We start from the raw sequence: 14,560 nt of genomic DNA on the forward strand, positions 1-14,560 counted from the left end.
TTGCATTTAATGTATCAGCAGCTTCTTGACGTAGTTTGAATGAGTCAAGGATATAAGGCGCGTTCGTAGCCTCCCATTCTGTGTCGGCTTTGTGGCGCAGTGGGTAGAGCACCATGTACATTGCGTTCCGCCCGCAGGGTCGAGGGATTGAAACCAGGCGCCGGATAGTATTTTATATATATATATATTTATATATATATAATGTAGGGGGAGGGGTGCGGACTACTACTACGGACGTCAACGCGGGTGACATCGTGAGTAACTGAAATGCTCTGCATTTAAAACCGCGCATTATCGTCGCGCCGCGTTTCCTCCTCCTTTCAACTTACTCTCCGCTGTTGACGGCGAGCGAGCCTTCCCTCCCATGATGCTGCACTCCTCGGCGGTGACGTACTTCCGCTATTGCGCTGCTCACACAGCCGTCTGTTACGGGCAAGCTTTGTTGACACCATGAATCCCGCACTCCGCTCAAGGCTGGAAAAGCGAACGAAAAATCTGGCCCCATGTGTGCGGCGACCTGGCCTTGCCCTTTCGCGGTGTACGTTGCTGCAGAACTTTGCTATCGGCGGCACGCGACTTTTTATCGGCGGCGAACTCGCAGCCGCACGGGAAGGATCCTGCGCTCGCTCCCTTGGATGCACAGCGCACTGTTTATCCAAAAAGCGCCGTATCAGATGTGGCCCCGCTGGTGCCGGGTCTTATTTTGTGGCGGTGGTAATTCCTGCCGGCGGCATGTGAAAAAGACATTTTAAACCGATACAGAACCCGTGCACAAAACACCAGTTCAGCTTGGGGCGACGCGTGGTAGAGAGCGGCAACGTTGGCAAACCATGCTCCGCCGCGGCTCTGAGCAGCGAGCACCATTTCTTTGACAATATCAAACATCGGTTGCCCTGGCAACAAGGCACAAACCGCTCTAGAAGTCAGTTACGGTTGCGTGATCCCGGTTCAGCTCGGGGCCCTACCTCGCGACATGTGGGTACTGCAGGCGTACCACTCACTCCCATTGGGAAGTGCGAGATGCGTTTTGCATTACAGGAGGCGATGGTATGTGTGTGTGGACGCCTTTGTTTTGCGATGAAATGTGACGTTGTGCTTCTGCGGGTGGATAGTGCTTCCCATGGTCTGGATTATCTTTCTCAAGCGGCGTACGACTCAACCTCGCATGGGGTATGTGCAGTGTGCGTGGCTAAAAGCCATCTCGGCTTGTGCGCCAGAGTTAAGTGACTTGCTGTTCGTCCCCACAAACCGCGCGCGAGGTGAGTACCGAATTTACGACGGGCAGGAGGAGGCAACCCATCGTCTGTCAATCGCGGTTCGGACTTGCAACGCATGTTGTGGCGTTGTGTTCGTTCGAAACGCATCTCTGGATTGTTTGGAAGTTGAATAAAATGTATGCGTCAAACCCGGGCATTCGGCTCAGGGCGTTCTCTGCGATTGCAAGAAAGAAGTGCCACGGGGCTTCAACGCTTTCTTTATGGAACGAACTCAAGTAAGAGAATATTCATGTCGTGTTATGGCCCTGTTGCATTCAATACAAACGGTTAAGCGTTTGTTTACACTTGTTTCGTTTGTCGTAAAATGTCCAAGCACTCCGGCACTCCGCTGGCAGATCAGCCGGCGAGCCGACGCTCAGCAGACGACTCATCCGTAATTTTTGGCTGGGTACTCTGTGACCCCTTGTTCTCGGTACTCTATGTGTTTGTTGTCTATGTTCTGAAAGCATTTAGGGTTTAGAAAAAAAGTTGAAAGTGTTGCAGGGTCCCTTTAACTACAAATGACAGCCTTTACAGAAAAACTGGTCTCATTGTTTCGGAGTCCCAATAATGGCAAAAACGAAATCTGTGCATTCATACGCAAACATTTCAACTCTCTGCTGTCTGCCTTCTTTTTTTTTTCTGCATTGCCACTTAAAGGTCACAAGTACGCTTGATGACTTATCATTCACCACACTTATCTCTTTGCTACTGATAAATGTTGATGTCTTGTATCTAATTTTATTTTCTCAGTGAATTTCTTCATGTGATACCAGTGTGTCAGCACTACAACTCCGTGCTGCTATTATCTGTGACAATGGGTTGATACAGGAAGTTGCAAGTTTGATGTCCAGCCACAACGGCCATACCACATTTTTGCATGGATAAGCCTTGGGTCAGCACAGCGGTTTGAGATAGGTGGCGAGGCAGTGGAAGTTGTAAGCGAATTTTTATCTACGTAGGCCAAGTAGTGACCCCGGATTCCAAACCATGAGGCAGAGATAATTAGAAGGATAAGAATGGGGTGGAGTGCATTCGGCAGGCATTCTCAGATAATGAATGGCAGCCTACCACTGTCCCTGAAGAAGAAAGTGTACGACCGCTGCATCTTACCGGTACTCACCTACGGGGCATAAAGTTGGAGGCTCACTAAGAGGGTTCAACTTAAATTGAGAACGACTCAGCGGGCAATGGAGCGGAAAATGATAGGTGTAACATTAAGGGACAAGAAGAGAGCGGAGTGGGTCAGGCAACAAACGCGTGTTAGGGACATATTAGTAGAAATTAAGAAGAAATGGGCGTGGGCAGGGCATGTAATCCGAAGGCAAGATAACCGTTCGTCATTCAGGGTAACAGAGTGGATCCCTAGAGAAGGCAAGCGTGGCAGGGGGCGGCAGAAAGTTAGATGGGCAGATGAGATCAAGAAGTTTGCGGGGATAAATTGGTCACAGTTGGCACAGGACCGAGGTAATTGGAGAATAATGGGAGAGGCCTTTGCCCTGCAGTGGGCGTAGACAGGCTGACGATGCCACAGCAACGGCTGAAAAATATCGAGCAAAGCGTAAGTGCAGACTATACAGAAATGTTTCCCCAGAGTGCAGCTTCATTGCAGTATGCTTGTATCAGCACAGCTTTCATGGCTATTGCTGTTCTCCATTCTAGCCGGCTTATTCTTAAAAGCTCAAAGGGAAGTTTTACTGTTTCTGTCCTAGAAGCGTTAACATCTTTACTGCGAGTGCGTTTTCGTTGCAAAGTTGCACGCTGCCATGTGAATGTAAGAGCGGTAGAAGACCCAAACAACAGGCATTTTGTCCGGCAGTAGAGGAGCGTGGAGCCACAGAACAGGGAGGATTTTAGAGAAGCAAAGGTCTAGCTTTGCCTGTAGTGCCAGAAAAAGCGTAGTGGCGGCGTCGTGAACTACCCAGTACGCCCGCTTGATGGCGCTGTAAACACGGCTTTGTAAACATGGCGGATGCTTTTTGCACAGGCCGCTTGAGCTCCTTAATAACATGGCTGCCCTCGCACGGCGGCCGCCGGCTCGCTGCTCCACGGCCGGACTCGACTCTCCTCCTCCCGCGCGCGAAAGGGGCGTCGAGTCCGGCCGTGGCTGCTCCTGCTGGCTCCTGGCTGGCACGCTGGTCGCGTGTTTACTTGCGCCGCGCTAGTGAAGTGATGTTACGCCAGGTGACCAGATGGCCTCGACTGGCACAGACCACAGTGAGCAGCAAGTGAGAACAAATCGTTTATTGACATCCGCAAGTTTACAGAGGCCAGGACATCATTTCATTTCGATCGCTGCAATTGTACGTCGCTTTCGTGACAACATTTTTTTTTTTTGCCATAACAACTCGTTCACTTGCGCTAAGATTTCGAACGAAGGGCACAAATGAAGTATTGACGGTGACAACGGTTTCCTTTGCACCGTCTTTCTAGCGGAGTGCATAACACTCACCTTCTGTTGGAAGAATCGAATATTCTGGCCTCGACAGCTGCCTTCCGATGCGGAATTTCCCACATTTGTCATTCCACAAGCACTCAATTCCCGTGTTTTGCCAGTCCTCTCAACAACTGATGGACGCAAAAGCACATAACAGCAATAACAGTCACGAAACCGGTGCTCCGCGCACATTGAAACGGTCGGCCGTTTCAGCGGTTTCAATTTGAATTGGCGGCTTTGTGGTTGCGAATTCAGAAACGAGGTGGTGCACCAGTCGGCTGTTCGTAAAAAGTTGCGTACATTTTTGCTCAACGGATGTTTGATGCGGAACTTGTTAATAGTATTTTTAAATAACACATTGTAAGTTAACTGTGTGGGCTCTTTGAGTCACGGAATGAATGTTTTGTATTCTATACCAAAAGTAACATTTTGCCTGCGCCGTCTGGTGGGCTTGATGGTCGAAAACAGCGCTTTAGGTTGGTCACGTGGGGCGTCGATTTTTACGCCGCCTATAGGGAAGACAGGGAACGTCCAAGCTTGAGAGGCCTGGTGGAGCTTTGTACTATGTAGCTGCTTTCTGCAGGCAGTCGGCTCGTCAAGAAAGGCGCCCACGCAACAATATTGATGTTGGCAGCATTTTCTGCCGCAGCCGTGGCGTCCCAGACTAGGGATCCCCTACACCAGGTGGCTGCACTGACAGCAGCACCTGTTGTGCTAACAAGGGTTTTATTCATTCATTCATTCATTCATTCATTCATTCATTCATTCATTTCTATTGTAATCTCCACCCTCCTCCTCTTATTTGGGAACAGTTGACGCATTTTTTGCGCCCAGGTAAAACAAAAAGAAAACTTTCAAATTCCTCACCTGAGGCGCTTGAGTACTATTCGTTCCATGATCTTCCCCACACAGGATGTGAGAGATTGGTCGCAGGTTTCCGATATGAAGTGACTTGCCGGGTTTCGGGATGAATTTACTTCTGCTGCCTTCCACTGGACGGGGAGCTTCCGTGTGGCCCAAAATTCGTTGAAGTGCTGAAGTAGAATTTCGAGAGCTTGGTCACCTAGGTTATTAAGTAGTTTATAGGTGGTGCCGTCCAGCCCCGATGCACTGTTTTTCTTGCTTTCGGCTATTGCTGATCGTAGTTCATGAAGTTCAATAGGTTGGTCTGGAGTTAGGTGAGGTGTACGGTGCAGGGTGGAAGGTTTGGTCCGTTTTAAGATATCTGGTCTGTAGGTCTTGTAGAAGCTGATCGGTGCTTCCTCTGTGGTTGTTGATAGTGCGGGCCATGTTGCAGTTGGTCTCGCATCTTGCTAGTCAAGGGGTCGATGAGATGACGAAAGAGTGTCCAGGGTAGGCGCAGGGTCGCCTGTAGGCCATCGCATAGCTGAATTCAATTCTCTTTACACAGTGACATAGCATACTCAGCTGCTTGCTTGTTGATCTGCGCTGTTCGTTTGCGTAGCTTTCGGTTGTCGTCGCTTCTTCTATCGTTTCGAGAGGCTACGCCTGGCATCGCAAAGGTGTAGTAGCATACCTGCCAACCTGGTGACATGAAAATTCGTAATAGCCCCAAACTGGGGAAACTAGGGGGAAGTACACTTTAATTTTTAAGTCTAAACAGAAAGTTTAGACTTAAGGTTTTGTGATAAACGTTCTCACATTTTCAGAACCTTAAGTGGAAGCCGTCAGTGTTGAAGAGTGATGAGAAGCAACTCCATTCGGCAGGGAAGCAAATTCTTACATGTACGATTTCAAGAACACTTGGTAGTACTCTCACGGCTTCGAGCCCGCCATTGCACTGCGAAGTAACTACCGCGGTCGTACCACGGCTCTTACTGCACCGGACGTGGCAGTCATACAAAGAGCGTCACGAACATGGAAGCTGTAGCCGGCCCGTGGACAACATGCTATATATAAGCAGGCTTGCCTTGGTAGCAGCGAGTTCTGGATGTGTAGCCCACCCCGAGAAGAGAAGAAATCGCTGCTTTGCGGAGTGTGATAACAAGACTACGTATTGCTTTCTCATGACAGCGCAGGTACCACAGTGCTATTTTATTAGATGGTCTCATTTTTTAGAAAATTCATAAAATTTCATGCACGGTTCGTAAAATCGTAAGACGCGTCAAAATTCGTAGATTTTACGGAAAATTCGGAAGAGTTGGCTGGTATGTAGTAGGTGAGAGTCCGCGTAGGGAGTGGAATATGTGGTTGTGATTGATTGAGTATGCCGTTTGAGGTCTTCCATTGTTTCTGTGACCCAGGTGTCATAGAGTGTCTCCGGATTAATTTCTTTCGCAGCTTGAGCTTCCCTAAATCGGTCCCAGTTGACAAGTCTGGCCCAGCCGATATGGGTCTAGCAGCTTTGTCCTTCAATAGTTATTTGAAGGATGTCGTGGTCTGAGCCAAGATTGGTGTTCATATTGACCCAAGTAACGTCGAGGAACCCAGCCAGTAGTGAGAGGTCTGGAGAATTGTGTCTCTCGCCGTACTGGTGCCCAGTCTGGTGGGGACATGGGGATCGTTAAGTAAAGTAATCCCATTCTGGTTCATGATATGGGCTAACTGTCATCCTCGCTTTGATTTGTACTTGTAGCCCCACATCTGATGAGGGGCATTAAAGTTCCCAAGGATGAGAACTGGTTGGTCCGTGATTAGGTTTAGGGTTTCTTGGATGGTGTCTTGCAGGCCGGTCTGTTCAGCAGAAGGTCGGCAATACACGTTCACGATAAACAGATTGCGTTTTTTTTCTTGTAGCACAGGAGTGAATTTCAACCAACGTGTGCTCACAGCCTTTCTGAGCCATTAGATGTTGCGTTGCTGCTATATTATTCTTGATTAAGGTGGCTGTTGCTTTTCCTGAAGGGTCTGCGTAGGAGATCTAGCCAGGAAGGTGAGTTTTGCCATTGATCTCCTGCAGAGCTATTATATCTGGTTGCGGGTCTAAAGTTCTGATATATTGCTAAAGTTCTCCCATCTTCGCCCTGAACCCATGGCAGTTCCATTGTAGGACTGTCATCAGGTCTGTTTGTTTATTGTAGGGGGCCATCTTGAGAAGTAGGGTTGGGTGTCCAGACATCTGAGTTGGTTTTAGCGTACAGGGTGGCACGGTGGGTTGAGCGGTGAGTTAGCAGAGCTTCGTTTATGTTGGCTGCCAACGTGCAAAATCTAGCGGCTTGGTCCTGTTTATCCTCCTGATTGGCTTTGCGAATTGCTTCTACGCTCTCATAGATACACATGATGGCTTCTTGAAGTTGTTTATTTATATCATGTTGCGCTGTGTTCTGTGCTGAGGTGTGATCTGAGAGCATACCTGTTTCCATGTCTTGATGCTGCGACTGATTGTTAGGAAGGGCTGGCTGCTCCTCCTGGCCTTCTTTCTTTGGCCTTTTTGCGCTTGCCGGAAGGGTCGCGTGGTTGCGCCTGCTCCACTGCCTCCAGGCGAGGACAGCTTACCTTTTGCATATATATTTAGAGGTGTGTGATTATCAACTTTGCGTCTGAATTGAATACAAGAAGTTAAACTTAATTGTTGCTGCTGTAGCCACTGGTACATCCGAAAACGAAGCAGGTCGGCATTGCCTGCCTCAGCCTCACATGCAGAGGCCCACATCAATGGAATACAGTCGTTGGCAAATCACTAAACGTGCCACTCAAACGGCATCGGGCATTCAACACTACGGAGAACGACCGCGCGACAAGAAACGCCGGAGACCGGGGCACTGAATGCGCCGGCTGCTGCGAGTACTGCTCTTCGGCAAAAAAAGGACCCGGAAGAACCACACAAGGGGCGAAAAAAATGTCATTGTGTCTGCTGTTTATTGTAGCTATTTGCTTCCGATAATGTAAATAATTACCAGATGTGTGCGCCCACCCACGCGCCCGCGCACGCAAGAGAAACATATGCGCCGAGCGCTGAACTAGGAATGCGAAGGGAGAAGCATAAGCGAAACCGCCTGCGAGCGCCCCGTCTACCGAGCCGGTTGCGACTGCAGCGCCACAGAGAGAAGGATCGGTGGCGGTTCCGGGCAGTGCCGCCCAGTTTTACAAGTGAAAATAATCTAGTAACGTTGACCGCGAGTGCTCTCCAGAAGTTCTTTGAGAGCACCCTCATCACAATCGCAAGCCAAACACCTATGCACCGCTGCAACGGCAGACAAAAATCACAATGAGAAGAGCGTAGCGAAATAACCGCACAACAGCAGCTACGTAAAACGAAGAGCGCCAATTTTCTGAATCTCACGCGTACCAAACGAAAAGCATGCGATAAGAATTGACTGCAGAGCTTTTGGTCGTATCTGTTGTGTGATTACGTAACTTCCCCAGGTGATAATGCACCGTGTCAAATTACGCACTGATATCCGGTGTCACCGCTTACGGGTGGCACGCAGAAAAGAAGCACCCATTGCGGGTGGTGGCGTCTGCAAATTTGAGAGGCCCGAGCGGAACGACAAACGACCACAGCCTGTCCAAGAACCACGCACGCACGCACGCACAATGGCAAGCTATCTCAAACCCAGCAGCTATCAGCAGATGTCGCCATCATGCTTCGAAGCCGCGCGCTCACTTGCCCTACACAAACCTGATGCAAAAATGAGCCATATGGCTCCCAATCTTCAGTACGACCGGACCTTTAGACACAGCAACGCAAGTAGCAGCCACATGCCTTCACTTACCTTTCCAATGATTACGACACGGGGCTCGTGTACCCAACGCTGGTTAGGCAATGGGCCTCCATAGATTTTAGGCCTTAAATTCTTCCCGGGTCACAAAGATTGCAGCCCCCAACAATGCCATCGTTGATGTGGGTAAGGTAGGCGTGAGGAAGGAGGCCGATATCGTGCAACGCTCTATTGTCGGTGAAAAATAGAGCGAGTGAAAACACCACAGCTGCACATAGTTTGTCCCGTAGCTCGCGAATTTTCTGGTTCCTCAGCTCGCGTGCATGCACGCTTGAGTGCATCATAAATGATGCGTCACCGTAGCGATAAAAGGTGATGCCTGAACGTACTGACTAATGAGTGATACAGACATAATTCACACGGAAGCTGACAATGACGCGGTCGCCTTGCTGCACTAGTCTAAACAAATGGCCACGGCTGCAATCAATGGGAGCACCCCTATCGGATGACGTCAGGTGAATACTCCCTGAGCACTTAATAAGCGAGGTAATGTAAAGTTGCTGCTTGTAAGAACGTCAATTTGAAGCAGGCATAATCATAGACATTAACGGCCCTGGCAATCCGTTAGCAAGAAGCAGGCATAGGTATGTGGCACTGCTTCAGGGGATGATAAGACACGCGACGTTCACCTGACCGAACCGAGCAAATGCGGTGCTGTGGGGCCACTTGAGCGCTTCTTTCTTGCAAGTCCCCATTTTAGCCCATCAACAATGGCCATTCTTTTATTTGCATCAGCTTACCTCAGCCTTAAAGAAGCCATGCAGACAAAACACAAGTTTGGTTCATTCTAAAGATTACCTCATTAGCATGACACTGACACCACTTTTAATGTAAACTTCCCTCAAATAAGCTATATAATTAGGAAAACATGGAATGGCCACGCGACTCACTAGCTCATTTTCCACACTGGAAGCTATGACTGGAGTGCAGGAGAATATGCACAGCCGTGCGATTGCCTTGGCTGGCAAAAGTAAACGCAAGTTAGGCAGTGCTTAGAAGCTTGCCAAACAAGCTTTTTGCGCTTAAATGCAATGCATATTCATTTTGTAGCAGTAACAATGGTGGGGTAAACAATGGAAGTTACAAAAGTACACATAAACATAGAAGTACCAGCGCGTACTGGTGTTGGTACTGCGCGCACTATGCTAGTTATACGTGCACAGCGTCCGGCGCTCTGAGGTTGTCCCACACGACACTCGCCGATTGGCATAAGCGACATTGTCTTATGTGACCCTGTTTGTTGAGCATGCCTTATGTTTCATGAAAAGATTAACCTACCGTAACAAAAACAACCCAGGTGCAAATATGGTCAAAAACAAAACAAAGGCGGACAACAGTCCGGCGCAGTATGGTGGCGCCATCTAGGAGGACTGACAGTATACAAGGTGTTCTGCAGTCCGCTGCAGACTAAACAGTGCACTAACGTTGGCTTGAAGACCGGTCCTGGTTGCATCATCACAGGCATAACAAAACACACGGTTTGGCGGGACAATGAAAATTTTAACTTACAATGATTAATTTCTCAGTGAATAAAGCATCGTTTGCTGCCGGACAAGCACTGGGGGCACTATAAAGCACCAAATCTTTTGAATAAAACAAACTTGTGTTCCAATGTGTGGCTCCAATAAACAAGGCAGGAAAATAGTGGGAATCCTTCAAAGAGAAAGCAGCAGACCCCATGCGAGACATGTCACACCAAGACAGAGCATGACTAGTAAAACAATGTATTTCAATTATATGAGTAGGCAGCCAGGTCGTCTGGTCAGAGCGCCCTGCAGAGTCCACGCAAGACTTCTAAGCACAGCCTCTGTCATGGAGTGCCGCTAAGAAAGTACGAAACCATAAAACCTCAGCTGGAATGACGTGTTCTGTTTCTGCGTTCACGTACAGCCTTACTAATAGATCACTTGTGGCCGCTGTATCGGCAGCAGCAGCATTCTCTCTTGGCTGTCTTTGCCTCTTGCGATCCCTGCAAGGAGAGAGAGAGAGAAAAAAGAAATCTATAAAGACACATTCCTCCCACAACTCAAAAACAAGTAGCCCAGCCGTTTCATTCCAGAGTTGCCTTATTCTTACAAATAAACTGCATCAACGAAGGAATAAGCAAGCAACTAACTTGAAATTGCGAGGGTGGATTTAAATAGAACCTGCCTCGTTGAATGGCCTTCATCAAAGCAAGTCACGCAGCTTTGCGATCTATTCGCTACCACTGAAGGAACAAAAAAACTACAATTTAAACTTTTTCCAGGCACCGCAGGCCACTGAAACTGTTACGTTAAGGTCTCAAGACTACTACATCATTTAAAAAGAGGGTAAGTTACGCAACTGTTCAGCTCTCTGCAAAGGCTATGTCAAATTATCCTTGCCCAGTTCATTGTAGCATAGCCTACTTTTAATAAAGAAGTTATGAAATAAAAATAAGCTGATTACGCCGACTACTTCTGTAGCTGTGTTTGCATGGAAGGTAGAGGTGGGGTAATGCAGTGTGAAAATCTTTCTCAAAAAGTTACGTTATAATCTACAGCTGCTTTTAGAGTGCAAGCTCTTAAAATTAGCGCCCGCTCCTGTGGTCTCGCAGCACCGTCGTCCCTCGACGCAGTCGAGCGAACGAAGAGGACACTGAAGGTTTACAAGGTACGGCGAGCAGAAATTGCAGGAGAAAAGTATTGCAAAAGTGTGAGGGGAAAGGCAGTATGCTGAGGCCGCACGAGACACACATGGGAAAACCGCGCCTCGGCGCCTAGTGGCACCGGAGAAATAAGACGCAAAACTTGTTCTTAGTTCACAAAAGGCACAAGCCCAGCATGTGCACACTGCACATGCTGGGCTTGCGCCTTCTGCATGTTCATCGGTCCTTCGTCGTCCCCTTCGTTGCGTGGCTCATCCGAACCACGTGACATTTTTACAACATGTTCGATGGCAGCGACGCGCTGCGAGGTAGCGCCAAAGTAGCGCGCGCTGTCACGCATTCGCTGATCCTGTGATCACTTCCTGAGAAACAGCAGCTATGCGCCGTGACTGCGAAGACTACAGTTCGTGCTGCGCTTAAACTTCGCATCAGGGAGTATCGTAATCGTCAGACAATCTTTTTATTATTTTACGAACACACGAAGCAAATATTTATAAGGTTTCTGTTCAGTTCTGCATCAACGAGCAGCATAAATGTATTAGCCCCCTCAAAGCCCTACTCCTGATGATTAAAGACATCCAGGCAAGCTTAGTTCAATGCATGATCGTGAAAAGAGCCTTTTCAATGTCTGCAAAAAACAAAAGTGCAAAAAATGCAGAGTATGTACAAAAATCCCTTTCCACATACCCTAGCAGTTGCATGCGTTTCTCCAGAAATCAGACGAAGATGTAGAAAGCATTCTCAAAAATCGTGGGGAGCTATACTGCACTGGGCGGCGAGAAGTCATGCTGTTATTACTTGTTTGCCTCGAGGATTCAACAAAAGGAGATCACCGAGTCATGGAACAGGATCAATATTTTCTTGCTCCTATTTTTTTATTTTTAAATTTCTACGAAGCAACCATCAAAGATTACAGAAGTGTCTCAGCAGGATCAATGAAGACATAAGGACAGTCAGCTTAATAAAATTTGTGAATTTCACCTGCTGCCCGGCGTTAAGGCAAAGCCTCAAGTGCCCGACCGAAGGGAAATTTTGTTGTCCGGTGCAAGAAATGCTTGCCACACATTTGAGTTCGTATGAGAATCGGATCCATGTCTCCATAGTAGAAGGCACCACGCCACGTAACGCTTGCATTACTGCGCCGCATTACTACCGTGCTACGTCAGTAAGTTGCCAGAGGCGGAATGAAAGTTAGCTGAGTGTGTGCGGTGCTGACATCGTAGCGCGTGACAGGCGAATGTGACAGTACATGAGCAGCTGCAAAGCTGCACAGAAGCCACAGAGAATTATAATTCTGTGGAAGCTGTGTTGCAACCTGTCACCAGCCTGCCTGTCGAAGTAATTCACACCAAGATTAAAAAACTGAAAGCAAAGAAGCCTTCTCTAAGTGGGAAGCCATAATGCATTTGCATTAAAAGCGCCTAAGCAGACTTAAGTGCCTCGAGAACTCAGTTGCAATGCATTTTCGTGTGCGCTGAAATATTTACTAGACGCTGCCATTGAAAAACAAGAAAAGCAGCTTCCTGAAATGTGAATAGTTACTCCTTAAACTGAGACATTAGTACAAATTTTTTAAAAATGCTCGAAGTTTTCCCTCGCATTTTACAGTGGAACCCTGATGGTACGTCCCACTGTCTTACAACGACCGCCTTCTTATGCCAGATCACTACAGTCCTGGCAAAATCCCCATACAAACAATGCATTAAAAACCCAGATGATGCAATGCTCCAGTGCATTCAGTCCACTTCATACGGTGGAAGGATAAAATGGCGTTTTTCCCATCTTTTACAGTGCTTCACCGCCTCGTCCCGACTTTTCTTTATTCTTGACCCCATTTGATGCTGCTTGAAGTGGAAAGGTCCGCAGCGGGGCAGACCACTTGCTCAGGAGACACAAGCAAGCATGTGGGTACTGGCAGGCGGGAGTTAAATTTCGACGGCCCCACGCAGCAGCAGAACACCAACGCACCAACCGCGTGAAGTCAAAGTGTAGGTGGCCAGTGGACCGCAAATTCCAAGCTCCCATCAAGCCGACGAACATGAAAACACGTACGATGCAACCCAACACCCGCGTTCCTAGCCCGCTTGATTCTTCTTGTCCCGACGCCCTCATAGATACGCTCTCTCTCCCCCTCTCTCTGCTCTCTGATGATTAGTGTCTTTCAAAGCCACGTTGTCGCTACGGGCCTTTCTTTACCGCCTTTTTTTTTCCCCGCCTCCTTCCTTGTATACAATCGTTTGTTTCACTTTGCCTCGGAAGTCTCACACTCTTGCCTCTTCCCCTCTCAATTTTCTCGGCCACGTGGGCCTTCCCGGCTTATCTTGCGCACGCGCGGCGCACGGCTGGCGGCCCGGGCTAGCACTGGACGGCATGGAGGTCGCGTGGTGCGCGGCGCACGGCTGGTGGGCTAGCGCAGACGCTGTGGAGGAGAGGGGGAAGGGGGGGGGGGCACAAAATAGGCGTTTCTTTTTTTTTATTTATAAACTTGGGATTTAAGCTAAAGGTTCACAAATTACGTGAGAATGCGCTAAATATAGTTCAAATAAGTTCTTAGCCCACCTGTCATGTAAGACCGTCTACTAGGCTGGCATTTACCAGTATCCCGAACGTTCACTGATAGACCACGGAAACTAGCAGAGACTTGCAAGCAAACTGACAGGCTTCCAAGCACCTTTGCTATCTCAGGGTGTCTACCAATTCTACATTTTAAAATTCCCTGACTTTTCCAGGTTTTTCCTGACAATTCTAAGCATAATCCCTGACTGATATGCCTGCTCAACAAACACTGCAAATACAGATAGCGAGCCATCCAGTGGTAAAAAAAGGACAGGGCGCTTGCATTAACTGTAGAACACACTACTTGATTACAATCCGTTGCTCGTAAGGACCCTTTAGCAGAAAATACAGTATTGAAAAGGCACAACAACTGATGTGCAATAACAAATGGAACACCTTTCACTCTTTCAGAGACTTGATTTCTTGCTGCAGCAAAAGTCTGAAGTTCTGTATTTTTCATGAGCTTTTGCATTTTCAATGCAAGTTCTCTTACAAGAGCAGCGGTTCCCTTCCTTCTTCAAAGTCCCACAAATACAACCATTCCTTCATCACCACCGCCGTCATCATCATCATCACCATCATCAACAGCCCATTTAGGTCCACTGCAAGACGAAGGCCTCTCCCATTGACCTCCACTCGCTCCTGTCCTGCGCTGCCCAAGTTCATCCTTTTCCCCCGAATTTCCCTATTTCATCCCTCCATCGTGTTATTGCCCTTCCCGTTCTTCTAGTCCTGTCACTGGGTACCCATTCTGTTAACCTCTTGGCCCGCTTCTTTTTCTTTATTTTAAGTGATACCTTCTACTCGAGTTTGCTCCCTGATCTAGGATGCGAAGTATTCCTCTGTCATTACCCTGTCCCGGACCCTAAGTGTTACTCGTATCATTATTCGCTTCATGGCCCATTGGACAGCATTCAGTTTGACATCGCCGGTAGAGTGCATTTGTTAAACTTTCTTTTTAGAGATAGAGGTAGCTTACTTTTCATTATTTGTGAGTGCT

General features: G+C 48.0%; 1 protein-coding gene across 1 annotated transcript in view; it reads right to left on the minus strand.

The window, feature by feature from the left end:
* Nucleotides 1-10,083: 10,083 nt before the first annotated feature.
* The window catches only part of LOC144169368 (survival motor neuron protein-like), a 39,623-nt gene continuing 35,146 nt past the window's right edge, over nt 10,084-14,560 (minus strand). The window contains exon 8 of the mRNA XM_077698484.1: nt 10,084-10,344. Within this exon, the coding sequence (XP_077554610.1) occupies nt 10,279-10,344 (66 nt within the window). The 3' untranslated portion in view covers nt 10,084-10,278. The remainder of the gene's footprint in view (nt 10,345-14,560) is intronic.

This window comes from Haemaphysalis longicornis, unplaced genomic scaffold (genome assembly GCF_048455015.1).
Source record: "Haemaphysalis longicornis isolate Haplotype H1 unplaced genomic scaffold, Haemaphysalis longicornis Haplotype H1 scaffold_2, whole genome shotgun sequence".
NCBI lineage: Eukaryota > Metazoa > Arthropoda > Arachnida > Ixodida > Ixodidae > Haemaphysalis > Haemaphysalis longicornis.